Genomic DNA, 16,121 nt, shown 5'->3' on the forward strand with positions numbered 1-16,121 from the left:
TTTGGCAGTAGAAAGTGTCCATACCTAGTTTGGTTTGAATCAAATGCCTCTTAGGCATATTGCCTAAATCTGAAGTACTGTTCAGGAGTGAGTCTGCTGCTGGTTTGGTCGTAGATGTGTGGGTTTCCTGCCACTGAATCCCCCCAGCACATGCATTTGCCCATTCAGAGGTTGGCCCCCATCAACCAAGGGACAGGGTAAAAAAGCACAACAAAAGACGAGGTAAAGATGAGCTTGCCCTTGCCACAGCTTCCCTGGACTATAACCTTCACAAGATAACAGAACAAGATCTGCTTGATGCGGACCTTAAGCAGACATTCTTTACAGCAGAAACATCTCATTTTTAGGCAAGAGAGAGAGAAAACGTGTGTGTGTGTGTGTGTGTGTGTGTGTGTGTGTGTGTATGTGAGAGAGAGAGAGAGAGAGAGAGAGAGAGAGAGGGAGGGAGAGAGAAATTGCAACAAAAGACTAAAGGCTATTCAGTGAATTAAGCTACTTCTTTACCTTTCTAGAAGGCTTCTAGAAGAAGGTCAAATATTTACCCTCACTGTTCAGATGACCTAGATATTTTTATAAGTTAAGTGCTGAATAGAACAGAGAATATGGAAGAAAAGGAAACATTTTTTTTTGTTTGTTTTTGAATGACTGATATAAGTAGTTTTCCAGCATTGTTCCTTTAAGGAACATGATTACTTTTATTTTATTTTTTCACTCCAGGATTCATGAGCTCCCAGCATTATCCTTAGTAACATGGCAATACATGAATAGTACTGTTTTTATACTGAAATCAATACTGACCCTGGAGTCCTGTAGCTGACTTATGTGGCTCTGCAGTAATTCCAATTATCTGATGACAACAGTCTGTGATTCTACTCAAATTATTTGCATGGCATTCACAGGAAAGTCCTAACTAGACCAGGAACAAAGGGACCAGGCAGGCTCCTGGGACCCCCCTATCACCCACACATGGGGTTGGACTGATCTTCCCCAGGTGTAGTTTTGTTTCTTGTGGCAATACTTGAGGACAAAGAGCCCAGAGATTTTTTTCTCTTATTATTATTAACAACATATTTTGTATGGATACATCATGTGTTGGTACCCTCTTTTCCCTTGTCCCTGCCCCCATCCCACTGGGGAACCTCCTCAGTGGGGTTGCAGGTATTCCCCATGGGGTGGTGCATTATGCATTGTGAGAGCAGTCATCAGCTATTTTGGAGGGAGGGAATGCCTCTGGGCATGATATGTCAACCTGTGGCTCTTACAGCCTTTTCACCCCCTCTTCTGCAAAATTCCCTGAGCCATAGTAGGTGAGTTTTAAGTCACTTCAGTGATGAGCTCTTAGGCCTCTGGTAAGTATTGAGTATCCTCGGGGTCTTTCTCCTTCACCCTGACTCTGATTATCAGGTTCAGCAGTGAAGCAGCACTCTTGCTTGTCTCCCCAGTTCCTCTGTGGTTTCAGCCGCGGCTTGGCTGAAGCGTGAGGGGTAGTTTATCTTCTCGGATCTCTAGAAAGCCATGAGCTACTGGGGGAAAGTGGCCAACAACGGCCTAGTCTGAGCAACCAGAGGTCTAAGCTACTCAGAAGAGCCCACAGTTTGGAACTGAATTTTCTAGCTTTAAATCTCAGTACAACCACTCACAGCGGTTGAGTAAACAGGAAATAACCTCTTATTTTTGAGTCTTTCTGTGCGTTAATGAAATTGTCTGTGAAAGGCTTGTGTGCATCCTCAAGAGGTGTCAATTTTCATTAACCTTTTGTTACTTAGATGAAAACACCACATATTAACTTGGAAATTCTGGGGGATGCCTGTCTTGTGGCTGGTAACACTTTAGCATGTCAGTGAAGGTGCGGTGGGTAGAAAAGAGTCCAGGATCGAACCTTCCCTCCGAGAAGCAGGTGGCCAGGCTGCAGAGCCCCAGGGATCCTTCCATATGGAAAAGCATCCAGTTGTTACAGCCACCCAAGTGCAAACTCTGCTCTGACAAAAAGGCAATCTAGCTGAAGAATCCAGGTTACAGGTTTAAGGTGGTAGGACAGCTTTCTCTGCATGATCTGCCCCACCCCAGAGAGCTCTGCATACTTTTTGTGATGTGGGACACTAACCTGCGGAGCCATCAGATGACTCTGTTTTCTGACTTGCCAAGGTGCTTGAGCAAAGGCCATGGACGCTGCTGTGTGTAGAGATGCATGCCCTGGACAAGCCATCCACGTTGAGTGTGCCAGCCAGCACCCTTCTCCACAGAGCAGTCATTGTGGCCTTTCATATTTCCCAGTCATCTATCATCATAAACCAGTTATTCAACACTCTTTGCCCAGCAAAGAGAAAAGAGCATTTGGAGTCATTCAACTATTTTGTAGAAATGGATGAATTATTTCAATTATTGCTCAGCGGGGGGCCCAGGAGAGGCTGTTTCTGAAATAAGCAGTTCACATTCACTATTTAGGAGAGACTCCAACTCCCCCGCTGGGTCAGGGAAAACACACAGACAGACTCACACTCCACACTGTGCATGAAGTACTGACCTGTGAGGCCAGCGGCCTCCGCAGACAGGAAGGCACTCCACGAGAGGAGGAAAAACAGGCCCGTCTCCAGCATCGGGAACTCACACAGCTTGGTAAACTTGGTCAAGTGACAAGGCGAGTTAAGGGAATCGATGATGGTTTTTCAGCGCAGTCTCCTTGTTGACAGAGAGAACTGATCTGGTGAGGTCGGCTCGTTCAAACTTCTGACATTGCACTCAGGCAATTTAGGTGGCTAGACCCCAAAAGGAAACAGCTAGAATGTCTTTGGGCCTATCCTTGCACTCTTCACTTTGCTAGAGATCAGAGAAGAACCTGGCTTCGTTTTAACTCTTGCCTTAAGGAGTTCTCTAGACCTGTTTTTTCCATAAACAACCTGAACCCTCATAGGAGAGAGCTCCCCTTTCCTAGAATTTAAATCTGATCCTGATATTGTGGTTGGTCAAGTTCAATCCCCAAACTTGGTATCATGGCTGGTCTCTTCCTGAGTCAGCTCCTAGCCCAGACCAAGCAGCCCTCACTCTGCCTCACTGAGCCTGAAGACAAAGCCCACCACAATGAGGTTATAAATTGACCCTCGCCAGGGAGGGTCTCTTGGCTGACTCTGAACTTTGAGGTTCTGGTAAGCCTCCCCTTGTCTCAGCTCACTCTCCCCTGCCCCCACATAGGCTTCACCCCTCACCTCCCTCATGGCAGGGGCTCCCTGTACTTCCTCCTCTTAACCTAACAAACTCTAAACCTTATCCTCTGGTCTATGGATTTTAATTCTTTAAATTCGTAAGATAAGAATGTGGGGTACCCTAAATTTATTGGTGCATTGGCATATTGGTTTATTGACAAGGAACCCCAACATTCCTATTTCATCACCACAACATTGTCACTGACAAAGTTCATGCTCAAGAACTGTACAATTGAACTGTGAAAAAAATGCAGAAAACTTTTATTTTTTTAAGTTTAAAATTTTGTGTTGAACCTCATGTATAGCTATCCTCAGCCACATGTGGCCACATGCAGCCTGTGTGCTGCACATTGGACACACCTATCAGAGATTGGAAGGCCAGTTTTCATACCTGTCTGGGTGTTGCTCACAGCAGGCCATACGTGAAGACTAGCGTGGGCACCATGCTCCACTGGGGGCTAAATATGCCATAAAAATCCAAACCTGTACCCCATTCAAACAGGTTTCTACTAAACCAGCAGCTGTGGGTGTAAAGCCTCTAGAATGTGGCCCAGTCCTTGAAGAGTGTATCCCAGGATCTTTCACAGAAAGAAGAAAGCCAAGGCAAGGGGTGAGCAGTTACAATTAGAAGAGTATGTTGGAGCAGAAGGCACTGCTCCCCTGGGGTGCAGCCTTTGGCTGAACACCCTGTGGAATCCTTCCTCCTGGGAGTGGAAATAGCGCAGGAGGATCAGTTCCACTCAATGAGAGAGGAGCTGCTCATGGCCTCTTGGTATAAACTGATGGAGGAGAAAGAATATTATTTCTAGGTCAGGCAAAACACTTTTGGACAGCCATTGGTTCATTTTGGCAAGGAAGATACTTGAGTAATAGTCTGTAAATCAGAAGTAGAGCAAAGAGATGGTGACCCGATTTGGTCAAAGACTGGGTTTTAAGGAGATGGCTACAGTCTGTGATTAATGGGAAAAAAATTATACTGCTATCACGTCTGTTTTAGGCACAAAATCCCTCATGGTAAGGATGTTTAATCCTGTGGCAACATTATGCTTCGAGAAGAAAATATGAAACATATTTCACACTAAAATATGAATCATACCAGGAAAGGGAGGAAAAGCATAATCCCTAGGGTAGAATATTTGGGTACAATTTTTGGCTTGACCATCCACTGGGTGACTTCTGAGAAGTGCATTGACTGTTCTGACCCTCATGTCTATTCTGTGCACTGACAATGGGAATAATACCTTGCCCAACATATGGGGGGTAAAATGAGATGAACTATCTTAAAATGTTTTCTTTTAGGAAGCCCATAACACCAAGAGCCCAAATAGCATCAGGACTGTAAGTGTGACTGCTTGACGCTGACTCTACCTCAGTTAAAAATTCCCTGTTCACTTAGACATGCCTTTAATTCCCTGTTGGAAAATGGGATATGAGCACAATCTGCCTGTTGGCATATAAATGTGCTTATAATGATGTACTCAGAACAACACCTGGCATGCAACAAGGACTATATAAACTTTTCTGTTAGTAATTAAAATTAACTTTTGGGGGGTAAAACATCTTTCCTGGAAATGGATTCAGTAAAGATTTGATAATAACTGTCTGGAGTAAAGTATGAATTTCCCTAGGGTCTTTTTTCCACATTCCCTTTTGTTACTTAGGAGGATGGTTTTATTGGCATTTGTCCTTCAAATTCTTCTAGTTTGTTTTATAGGGAAGGCTTGGGCCAGTTTGAGTAGCAGAATACCAGTGGTCTGCACAACCTTCTTCTTTTTAACTTTCTCTAGAAAGTCATTCAGTTCTGAGTAAAAACCTGAGTCTAGGGCTGGAGAGATGACTTAGTGGTTAAGGTGCCTGCCTAAAAAGCCTAAGAACCCAGGTTCGATTCCCTCGTACTCACATAAAGCCAGATGCATAAGGTGGCGCATGAATATGGAGTTTGTCTGCAGTGGCTAGAGGTCTTGGTGTGCCCATTCTCTCTATATGCCTCTTTCTCTCTCAAATAAACAAATAAGTAAATAAATATATTTTTTAAAACCCTGAGTCTAGAGCCCGGAGTTGACCTGAGGAGACTACCTCAGTGTGGATGAGGCGTGTAAGGCAGCATGTTAGTGGGACAGCAATGCGCCCCGCCTCCTTCACAGTCTGTGCGTAGAGCCCATGGAAAGCCATCATGTGCCCCATTCCTCCCTGTCCCTTGTTTCCTTGTCTCTGTGCCCTTTCTCTCAGACAGGACCCAATCTCACAGTAGACCTCCAGTCTCTGGGAACCGTCTCCTTCCCTCATCAGCCTGCTCACGCTAGTGTCCACACCATCACCTCATGTCAGCTCCAAGAGAGCTCCGAATGCCGCTGCTCTACCCAATGTGCTGCTCTGGAGCTGACGAGTTTGGTTTTGAATGGCAACCCCAAAACGTCTTAGCTGTGTGGTCACAGTCAAGTTCTTTAACATTAGTTGTCTGAAAATCTTAAGCTGTATAGTCAGGACAGTAACAGTAGCTACCCTGCAGGGTACAAGCTGTCTGAGACAACCTGTGGAAATACTTGGGGAAATGGTGGCACATGGCAAAGTTCCCAGCAAATGCTGGACGATATCATCATCACAGCCCTGCTTACTGATATGCCACCCAGAGTGATCTGGGCAGCTGCATTGTCTTCTTCAGCCTCGGTTCCTTCACGGGCAAAGTGACGACAGTCATGGCAGATCTGAAAGCCCAGGCACATCCTAGACCTTCACTCGTGTTCCTGTGATCCTGACTGCTCTGTTCTAAGCAGCCCGCAACCTGCCCCCTCACCTTGGCTCCACCTAATGATAAAGACACTGGGAAGCCACGTGTGCCACCACCACTTTGTCATTGCTTACAGGTTCCCTCTATATAGCAGCTGGGCTGCTCTTTAAATGATCTTCTAACTATCACTGTTATGGTCTACCCTATGAGGTGACATCTCTCCACAGAGCATGCTCATGTTTTCCCCAAGTCAGTCCTACATGTTCTTGACCTGGGCCATTCAGTTCTCTCTCTTTACTCTGGGGTGGTCAATCTTGATGTTCCCTGTCTCACTACATTTCCTTGGTGCCAGTTTTTATTCTAAGTCTGTTGACATTCTACAGGAAGGCATTGTCAGCAGTGCTAGAACTGATCTTGGGCAAGAAGTAACCTGGTACCTTCTGCCACTGATACCAACCCACGACCTTCTGAGATCACCTAGAACCAGGATGGGCTCTGCAGAGCTGGATCATAAAATATCTTGTGCTGGAGGCTTCTATGCATGCTGGCCTCTCTGAAACCCCAGATCTCCCCAAAGGCAGAATATTCCCATGCATGCTGGCTGTTCTGGAGTCCCAGCTCTCCACAAAGACAGAATCTTCTGTGGTAGTTTGATTCAGGTGTCCCCATAAACATGTGTTCTGAATGCTAGGTCGGCAGCTGGTGGCAATTGGATTCTCCTGGAGGCAGTGTATTTTGGGGGGCAGGTTTATAGGTGTTATAGTCAGCTCCCCTTGCCAGTGTCTGGCACACTCTCCTGCTGCTGTTGTCCACCTGATGTTAGCCAGGAGTTGATATCTACCCTCTACTTATGCCATCATTTCCACTGCCATCATGGAGTCTATAAGTCTATAAGCCAAAATAAACCTTTTCCTCCACAAGCTGCTCTTGGCTGGGTGTTTTCTGATAGCAATGTGAAGTTGACTGCAACACCTTCCATGCATGCTCACTGTCATAGAGTCCCAGCTCTCCACAAGGACAAAGGATATCAGTGCTGTGACAACTGCATATGCAGATCCCATGGCAAACGAGCCAGCGAAGATCCCCAGGAAATTCCCCACAGACTGGAAGAATGCCGCCGTGTCAAATGCATTTGGATTCTCCTTGGGACTGTAAATGGATATAGAGCTGAAAAGAGAAAAGGACAGCTTAGTCAGCAGCTTCCATCATCCAGCCCCATCAGAAGCTCATGTCATCTCCTGAGAGAGGTTCTCCTGAAGGTGAGGTGCTACTTGGGGGAATTAAGGAAGGACAGATGGAGAGTGAGGCAGAGAAAGCAGAAAGTTTTCCCTTCCCTACAGCCCAGTCCCATGGCATCCATATATTGCTGCCAGTCAGTAAACATTTTGTATTGGAAGAGTCATAAAGAATATTGTTTCTGAGCAAACTAGGCATTAAAACATGGTAGGTGTATACAGATTCTGCTGAGAAGATAGATAACTGTGAATTATTTAGTGGCCATATGTCTTCAGAGCTGTTATATATTCACAAACGTTCCTGATAAAAAGTGCACTTTTATGGCCTGTGCACAAATGGGCAGTACAAATCACAGCGCACACAAAATATTCTGCCATGATCTTGTCATAAGCCACAAAGCATCTCTCTCTCTAGTGTAACTCTGCGGAAATGGAGCCCTCGTGGTGTTAAGAACACTGCTGGATTAACCCCTGGGGAAGATGAAACCCTCACTTTCCCACCAGAACAAATGGCAGGAGCTGCCCAGGGTCATCTCTCACTTGTAATTCTGAGGGCACCAACAGATTCATCTCCACAGAGAAAAGCAAACCACAAATGGGCCGTCTTTTTATTTAATTTTGTTTGTTTATTTGCTTTTTATTTATTTATTGTTTTGAGACAGCATCTCACTCTGTAGCCCATGTTGGCCTGAAATAAAGTATGCAGCACACACTGACCTCAAACTCAAGGCCAGTCTCCTGTCTTATCCCCCAGTGTGGGATTGTTGCTATGAACTGCCATTCTTGGCTGACTTAAATATTTTTGAAAGTATTGTTTTATATTTTGGGTGTGTGCAGGTACATGTGTGTGCATGCATGTGAAGGCCAAAGGACAATCTCAGGTGCCATGACTCAGGAACCACCCACCTATCCTGACAAGGGCTCTCCTTGGCCTGGAGCTCACCAGTTAGGCTAGCCTGGCCAATCAGCAAGCCCCAGTGATTCCTGTCTCCATCTTCCCACTGATTACAACAAGCGTGTGCAGCCATGCCACCACACCAGGCCTTTACATAATTCTTTTCATCATGAACATTGGAGACCAAGCTCAAATCCTCATGCTTGTAAATCAAGCACTTTGTTAATGGCAATATCCCCCAGCCCTTGATTTAAAAACAAACAGCAAAAACCAAGCAGGGTCTTAAATCCCAGAGTGCTAATAGGACAAGGTGCTTCATATTTTAGGAAATATGAACAACAGATATTGTAGCATTAAAATGAACTTATATGCTAGAACTTGTAGGTATAAGGAGAACAATGGAGTTAGATGTTAGAATTTTTTATGGGTTTAAATTTTACATAGAATCTTTAAAAGCAATTGGGAAGAAAAAATTAAGAGTTTGCCAGTGGAAGGGCTTTGTAGCAGTGTGGAGAGCAAATGTTTATCAGACACACTGACTGAGACTAGACTGGATTTCACAGACACAGAAACATAACTGTGTCTTTTCTATGGGGATGACTGGAGCATGCTCACTCGATGACCCAACATTTTGCATCCAGAAACTAGTTAAGGGAGGTGGGGCAATGGATTCAAATTCCCACGAGGGAAGATATGTGGCAGAAAGAAGGTACTTTGAAATGTTTCTAGTTTTCTCCTGGATATCTATAAACCCCTAATGTAGGCCAAACCCTTGTGTTTTGGGCTCAGACCTGGATAAGGAAGACGAATATGGGTCTTAGACGGAGCCCTGCAATGTGTGTGAGGAAAGGTTCACCTTTGAAGTCACTGCTCTTCTGCACTGCGCATGCTTTCAAGAAAAGGAAAGCGATCCAACATTTTGATCCTTTGTTTTTGCCAGTCCAGGGGAAATGTGTAAAACCCCATAGCCACTGGAAATCTGTGTCGAATGGGTGAAGTGTGAGGTGTGTGAAGTATTTCACTCGTTACATGATTCATTCCAATGAAGAAACAATGAGAGAAAGACATCTTCTTTCCTTTCAAATGAAGGATTTTGCCTAGTGACGTAGCCTTGCAGATCACTGAGTGAGGTTCCTGGAGCTATGCCAGTAGATTTGACCCTTTGGGAAGGCATCTCCCCCGCTCAAGTGTTTGCTCTGGGTGCTCCCTCAATCCACCATGATACTTGGCCACATCTTATACCATTATTTATGTCATGCTCTTCCTTAAATCAACTCAATTTTAGTCACACAAAAGCCTTTATTAAAGAATATCTGTAGGGGCTGGAGAGATGGCTCAGCTATTCAGGTAGTTGCCTGCAAAGCCTAAGGACCTGGGTTTGATTTCCCAGTACCCAGGTAAAGTCAGAGGCACAAAATGGTGCATATGTCTGGTGCTTGTTTGCAGTGGCTAGAGGCCTTGGTGCACCCATTTTTCTATCTCCCTTTCTTTCTCCCTTACATCTGTTTGTCTCTTTCCTTTTCTCATAAACAAGTAAAAGGAGTAGCTATGAAGGGGCTAGGAAGAGAGCTCAGTGAAGTGCTTGGTTTACAAGCACAAGGACCTGATTTGGTCACCAGTATCCATGTGAAAATGCCGTGCATGGCATGCGCCTATCATCCCATTGCTGGGAAGACAAAGTGGATCCCTAGAGGTTGCGGGCCAGACATTCCAGCCAAATTGGTAAGCTCCAGGCCAATGAAAGATTCCGTTGCACAAAGAGATGGGTAGAGTATCTGAGAATGACACTGAAGGATATCTTCTGATACCCCACATACATACGTACACATGCATCTTCACTTGCACACACTCACTTGTGCTCACACATATATGAACACATGTAAACACATGTACACATACATGCAGAAAAACTGAAATCACCATTTTGATGTGATAAATATATTTCTTTTCAACATAGGCAAGAGTGTATCATTGGAAAGAAAGTTCCATGTATGCTATGTAACTCACGTGGGTATCCCTGCTGCCTTGCAGTCTGCTCTTTGGGAGGAACAGTCCTCTCCCTGCCCACCACAGAGGGTCTAGTCTCTATACTTGCTCAACTTCATGCCCTTCCCTGTGGTGGTTGACTTAGTGAGAAACAAAGTCCCATGGTCCATGGAGACAGCCCATTAAATTTGCTGGACCTAAGCCTTCCCAAAATGTGGGCCCAGGGTACCTGTGAACTGCTGGTAAGGCATTAGGAACAGGGTCGTGGAGGCAGGTGAGGAATCACAGAGAAAGAAAGCAGAATTTGATTTAACAAATACTAAAATGATATGTGCCAGACATGTTTAGGCAGCAAAGTCTCAGGTCTAGATGACAAACCTAGTGCTCAGTGTGATATTGTGAGCTATGCAACACTGAATGGTACAAAAGAGGAAATGCTATTTTAGAATAGAGGAGATGCAATGGCATTTGAGTAAAGTATCAAGTCAACAGACAGTGATGTGGAGGGGAGTGTTCCAGGAGAGGAAAAAGCGTGAAGAAAAGCAGGGAGGCGGGTGAGTTCAGGGCACGTTCAAGGCAGAGTCCTGTAGCTATGACTAAAACTCAGGGACTATATATGTGGGTCCTTGTGGAGAAGGAGAGCCCTCCATTCTGGGTTAAGAGTACTCCAAAGCTCCCATTTACATAATATTCAGGACTCTCACATCTATATTACAACTATGTTTATATGAAACAAACAAGATAGGTATTTCTTGTCCCTTGTCCCTGTTATAAAAAAAGCTTAAGAAAATAAAAAATTAGAATCACACAATTAACACATTCAAGATACAGATTTCTTTTAAAAAATGTTGTCTTTTGAGGGAAAACCTTAAACCGATATCAGGAGAGTTACTAACATTGTTGCAGTGACTATGACAATGTGGCTTGGGTGTCAGAGCCTTCATCTTCATACTTGGATGAACATGGGCTGCTGCCAGTATGTACGAATAATAGTGTGTTGGAGTGGGCACCAGCTGGCAACACGGGGGTCCTCCTTAAGAAAATCCACCTTCAAGGCTGGCTTCCACACCCAGACTTTAAGCTTTGTTGGGTCTTGCCTGGGTTTTGTTCCATTTTGTATGCCCAGGACTCAGCCTGGTGCTGGTGTCATGTGCCGGATACATAAAGGCTGGTGGGATGAAGACAGGAAAGTAGAAAGAAAGAAGTGCAGGAGAAAGAGTCTTGAGGGGCTGGAGTGACAGCTCAGTTGGTAAAGTACGTACCTTGTAGGCATGAGGACCTGAGTTCCATCCCCAGTACCCATCCGTGTAAAAAAGCCAGGCATGGGTATGCATGCTCCTCAGCTCAGTGCTGGGCAAGTAGAGACAGTTGTATCCCTGGAGATTGCTGAACAGCCAGTCTGCCCTCATTGGCAATCTCCAGCCAAAGGGAGACCCTATTTCAACAATGTGGTCAGTGTCCCTAAGGGATTGGCCCTTGAAGTTGCCTTTGGCCTCCAGAATACACACTAGTACACACGTGCAAGCTCAGCCACACACAGGCATGAAGGAGCGTGTGCATGCCTGCATTCACACACACACAAACTTCACACTGGGAACTGACTATATGTAGTGTGCTGTGGGTACTCCTGGGCTCCCTGCAGCTGACTCTTGTGTCACTTACTGGCTGTACAACCTAGAAGACATTACTTCAGCACACCACACTCGGTTTAATCTCTTGGTGAATGAAGATGATAAAAACTTCCTTCAGAAATGGAGTCCATGAAGCACATTTAAAACTCATAGCTGTGTGCTGTGGATTCCTAGGCCATTTGCTAAGTGCTTATCATGTGCACTCAAAATAGACAGTAGTGGGGGCTGGGAGGACAGCCCAGAAGTTAAAGGTGGTTGCTTGCAAGGTCTACTGGAACTGCTTCAAAAAAAAAAAAAAAAAACAACAAAAAACAAAAAACAAAACAACCAAAACAAAATGGTGGAATGTCTGGAATTTGTTTGCAGAAGCAAGAGGCCCTGGTGTGCCCACACAGAAAGACACATACACATAGAGAAATATAAATAAATAAAACCAGCCAGTGAAAGTTTAGCTTTTACCACTATCATGCTACTAAGAACTTCCACAAGTCCCACAGCAACATACAACAGAATGCAATGATTTGAACCAAGTTTCATTTCCATCTGTGGGCAGGAGGGGTGTCACCTAAGCTTGTGGTTGTCAGAGAGGAGTAATCACAGGATGGGTTTAGGGGAGAAGGCAGGCCTCCATATAAATGGTCTTAGGACAAGACAATGAGTGTTTTGGTCATAGCAGAGGTCTGGTTCGGTGCTTCACTTAGGAAAGGGGTGTCCTGAAAGGTGTGTGTTGGAGACAATGAAAGGCCATGAGGTTCCGGCTCCTGTGGGCATTGCAGTAGGAAATTTCCTATGGCTTCTGGAGAAAAGTGGAGGTAGGAGGAAAGCAAGATACTCAGGGGAGGAGGTTGTAAAAGCATGCTATCTCCAGGGAGGCCATGTCTCTACACTGCCAAGATTTTAGCAAGTTGTTCCTTCAACCTCTTGCTCCTGGTGAAAGACATCTTTCTGGTCTCTGGTTTCCAGGAACAGCGCTGAATCTCTGTGTTTGGAGCAGCAGCTGGGGATGGGGAGGGGTGAGGTAGTACGTGCAGAGTTTCCCAACTTCATCCCAAGGGAGAAACACCCGCACTCAAGCAAGTTCTGTCCCCTGTGCAAGCGAGGTGCTCACACTGCTAATGCTGCTCTTACTAGATGGGGTGGAGGGAAAGGACTTGGACTTCTTGTTACCTGTGTGACCATGGTCCTTCAGAACACCTTGAGAGGCCCTACTGGAAACACAGGCTGGTGCAGGTCTATCTACAATTCAAGAAGTCTTTTGGAAATGGATGCGATAGTTGAAGTGAGTTGGACCATTTTTGAAATAATCTGACTAGAAATACATGGGACTATTTAAATATTCATCTCATATATTGAAAATCAGTCCAGATTATTGATGCCTCTACTTCAGGAATAATTACTCAGCAAAAACTAATTCAGTGACAGTATAATGTGTCCATAGTCAGAAACAAATGTGTACATCTTTTCTAGTAAAAAGAGTTTTATTAAAAATGAAATGCCCTGGACTTGGGAAATGGCTTAGCGGTTAAGGCATGCCTACAAAGCCTGAGGACCCCAGTTCAAATACCCATGACCCATGTAAGCCAGATGCACAAGGGGGCACATGTGTCTGGAGTTCATTTGCAGTGGCTGACAGGCCCTGGTGTGTCCATTCTCTCTATCTGCTTCTTCCTCTCTCTTTCTCTAAATAAATAAATAAATAAATAAATAAAATATTTAAAAAAGTAAATGTCCTGAATTCTCTTGATGCAACAACATTCCTAAGTTTTATTTCAGTGTGCCATTTGAGAGTCACAGACACAGCTGAGATTCTGGCCAGTGCTTCTCCATAGCTGACCTCATTGTCTGTAACCTGCTGTTCCAGAAGGAACAGGCCTTGCAGCATGGGTGGTGTTGAGAATCTGATTTGAGATCTGGGTATAAATCCTGGTCTGTCTTCCTGGTTGTATAATCTTGATCAAATTACTTAAACTATCTTTACCTCCATTTTAAAAAATTTTTTGTTTATTTTTTATTTATTTATTTGAGAGCGACAGGCAGAAAGAAGGAGGGAGAGAGAGAATGGGCACACCAGGGCTTCCAGCCACTGCAAACGAACTCTAGATGCGTGCGCCCCCTTGTGCATCTGGCTAACGTGGGTCCTGGGGAATCAAGCCTCGAACGGGGATCCTTAGGCTTCAAAGGCAAGCGCTTAACCTCTAGGTCATCTCCCCAGCCCTGTACCTCCATTTTTGTAAGGAGACACTCGTATCTACCTCGCAGGGATACTATGATAATTAAATGAATCAATGTTTTAAGGCACTTGAAATGGTAACTGGCACATAGAAGAAACTAATAGAATTTCCTAAATATATTTTCCTTCTTCAAATGATTCATTTCTTTTCTCTATTTATATCAGTCTCTCTCTCTCTCTCTCTCTCTCTCTCTGTGTGTGTGTGTGTGTGTGTGTGTGTGTGTGTGTGTTGCCTTTAACACTGCAAGAAGTATTTTAATTTATTTATTTGTAAGCAGAGAGAGAGAGAGGGAGAGAAGAGATACAGAGAGAAAATGGGCACACCAGGGCCTCTAGCAACTGCAAATGAACTCCAGATGCATGTACCCCTTGTGCATCTGGCTTATGTGGGTCCTGGGGAATCAAACCTGGGTCCTTCGGCTTCGCAGGCATATGCTTTAATTGCTAAGCCATCTCGCCAGCCCTGAAAGAAGTATTTTAAACTAGAGGTCCAATCTGATCAAAATCTCAATATAACTATAACTGAGATCTTGTCACTTGTCTCTCATACTCTTGACTGGCAAGCCCTCAGTCTGAATCTCTAGGGGCAGAGAGATAATGCAATCATACAAACTGTTTTGTACATAATGGCATGTAGTAAGAGCTTAATAAATACTAATGGGAGAGAAAAGAAAGGGAGGGAGATAGAAGTAAGCAAAAAGGAAGAAGAGCTGTTGTGAGTGAAATAATGCTGAGAATGAAGTGAGGTTAGAGGCATGGAAGGTATATCATCTGTCCCACAATGAGTGCCTAGACAAGATGTGCTAGCCACCTTTCCATTATTTTCCTAATTGTTAAAATATAAATCACATCTGCCAGTATCCAAAAGTTCCTACTCCTGATATTCTTCATTATCATACTAAAATATTTTGCCGCACAGACATTACCAGCCATCCAGTGGGCTCAAGCTCCCGGGGAGCTGTGACCTCTTCACTGGTCCTCCCAGTCACCTTCCCCCATCTTCTGGAATCTCTTTAGCAAACTTTTTTCTTTATCACTCAGTCTACTCTTACTTCCCTTGTTAACATGAAATCTATATCACTCAGAAGCTTATGAAAAGAAAATATTAAATGAACATACTGTAGCCCTCTCAGAATTTCTTTGAATTTAACTGTTAAAGAAAAATTGCAAAACTGATCAGTATAGCCAAAGACACACAAAAGAACCTTGCATTTTCTTTGCCAAGTCTTTAATTCCTAACAAAATTCTAACTATTCGTTCCAGCTTGTTACAGATTTCTTGATTAGCTGGGGCAAATTTTAGATGGCTACTTTCTTCTAGTCAGTGTTTCCAGCTATACTATATTGAATCCCCCCTTGTGCTGGGCAAGTGGTTCCATTAATGATATCGTGGTCAAATTCCATTATTTAGATTCTTTTAGGCATTAAAACTTAGTTGATGGAGCTGGGAAGATGGCTTAGTGGTTAAGGTGCTTCACTGCAAAGTCAAAGGACCCAGGTTTGATTCCCCAGGACCCAAGTAAGCCAGATGTGCAAGGTGGCTGGAGGCCTTGACAGGCCCCTTCTCCTCTCCCCTCCCCTCCAATCCCCTCCCCTCCCCTCCTTTCCCCTCCAATCCCCTCCCCTCCCCTCCCCTCTCCCCTCCCCTCCCCTCTCCTCTTCTCTCCTGTCTCTCTGCCTCTTTCTCTCTTTTATTTATTTATTTATTTATTTGAGAGTGACAGAGACAGAAAGAGGCAGAGAGAGAGAGAGAGAGAGAGAGAGAGAGAGAGAGAGGCCACACCAGGGCTTCCAGCCTCTGCAAACGAACTCCAGACGCGTGCACCCTCTTGTGCATCTGGCTAACGTGGAACCTGGGGAACCGAGCCTCGAACCGGGGTCCTTAGGCTTCACAGGCAAGCGCTTAACCGCTAAGCCATCTCTCCAGCCCTCTTTCTCTCTTAAATAAATAAATTAAAACAAAAATATTTATAAGAAAACTTAGTTGAGTCACACTTCAGACCTAACTTCTTAAAGCAGGATTCCTCTCCTCTGCGCAAAGCCATCTAGCGCCTCAGCGGGTGAAGGCAGGAGCCGCAGCGCGGTCCTCCTCCTCCCTGCTCATGCTCTAGAGGCATTGGAACTGGAATGGGTGCTCAGCTCTTGTCCTGGGTGGGCTTTCCTCTGCTTCCTACTTGCTTCCTCTCCCACTTGATACCCTGTTGACAGCCTGCTCTC

At 44.7% G+C, this 16,121-nt stretch overlaps 1 protein-coding gene across 1 annotated transcript in view; it reads right to left on the reverse strand.

The window, feature by feature from the left end:
• Window positions 1-16,121, reverse strand: part of Slc9a9 (solute carrier family 9 member A9) — a 631,054-nt gene that overhangs the window by 326,977 nt on the left and 287,956 nt on the right. The window contains exons 7-8 of the mRNA XM_004663627.3: window positions 6,957-7,095; window positions 2,525-2,630 (exon numbers count right to left, since the gene is read on the reverse strand). Of these exons, the coding sequence (XP_004663684.1) occupies window positions 2,525-2,630; window positions 6,957-7,095 (245 nt within the window). The remainder of the gene's footprint in view (window positions 1-2,524; window positions 2,631-6,956; window positions 7,096-16,121) is intronic.

The sequence above is a fragment of the Jaculus jaculus genome, chromosome 17, assembly GCF_020740685.1.
Source record: "Jaculus jaculus isolate mJacJac1 chromosome 17, mJacJac1.mat.Y.cur, whole genome shotgun sequence".
Classification (NCBI taxonomy): Eukaryota; Metazoa; Chordata; class Mammalia; order Rodentia; family Dipodidae; genus Jaculus; species Jaculus jaculus.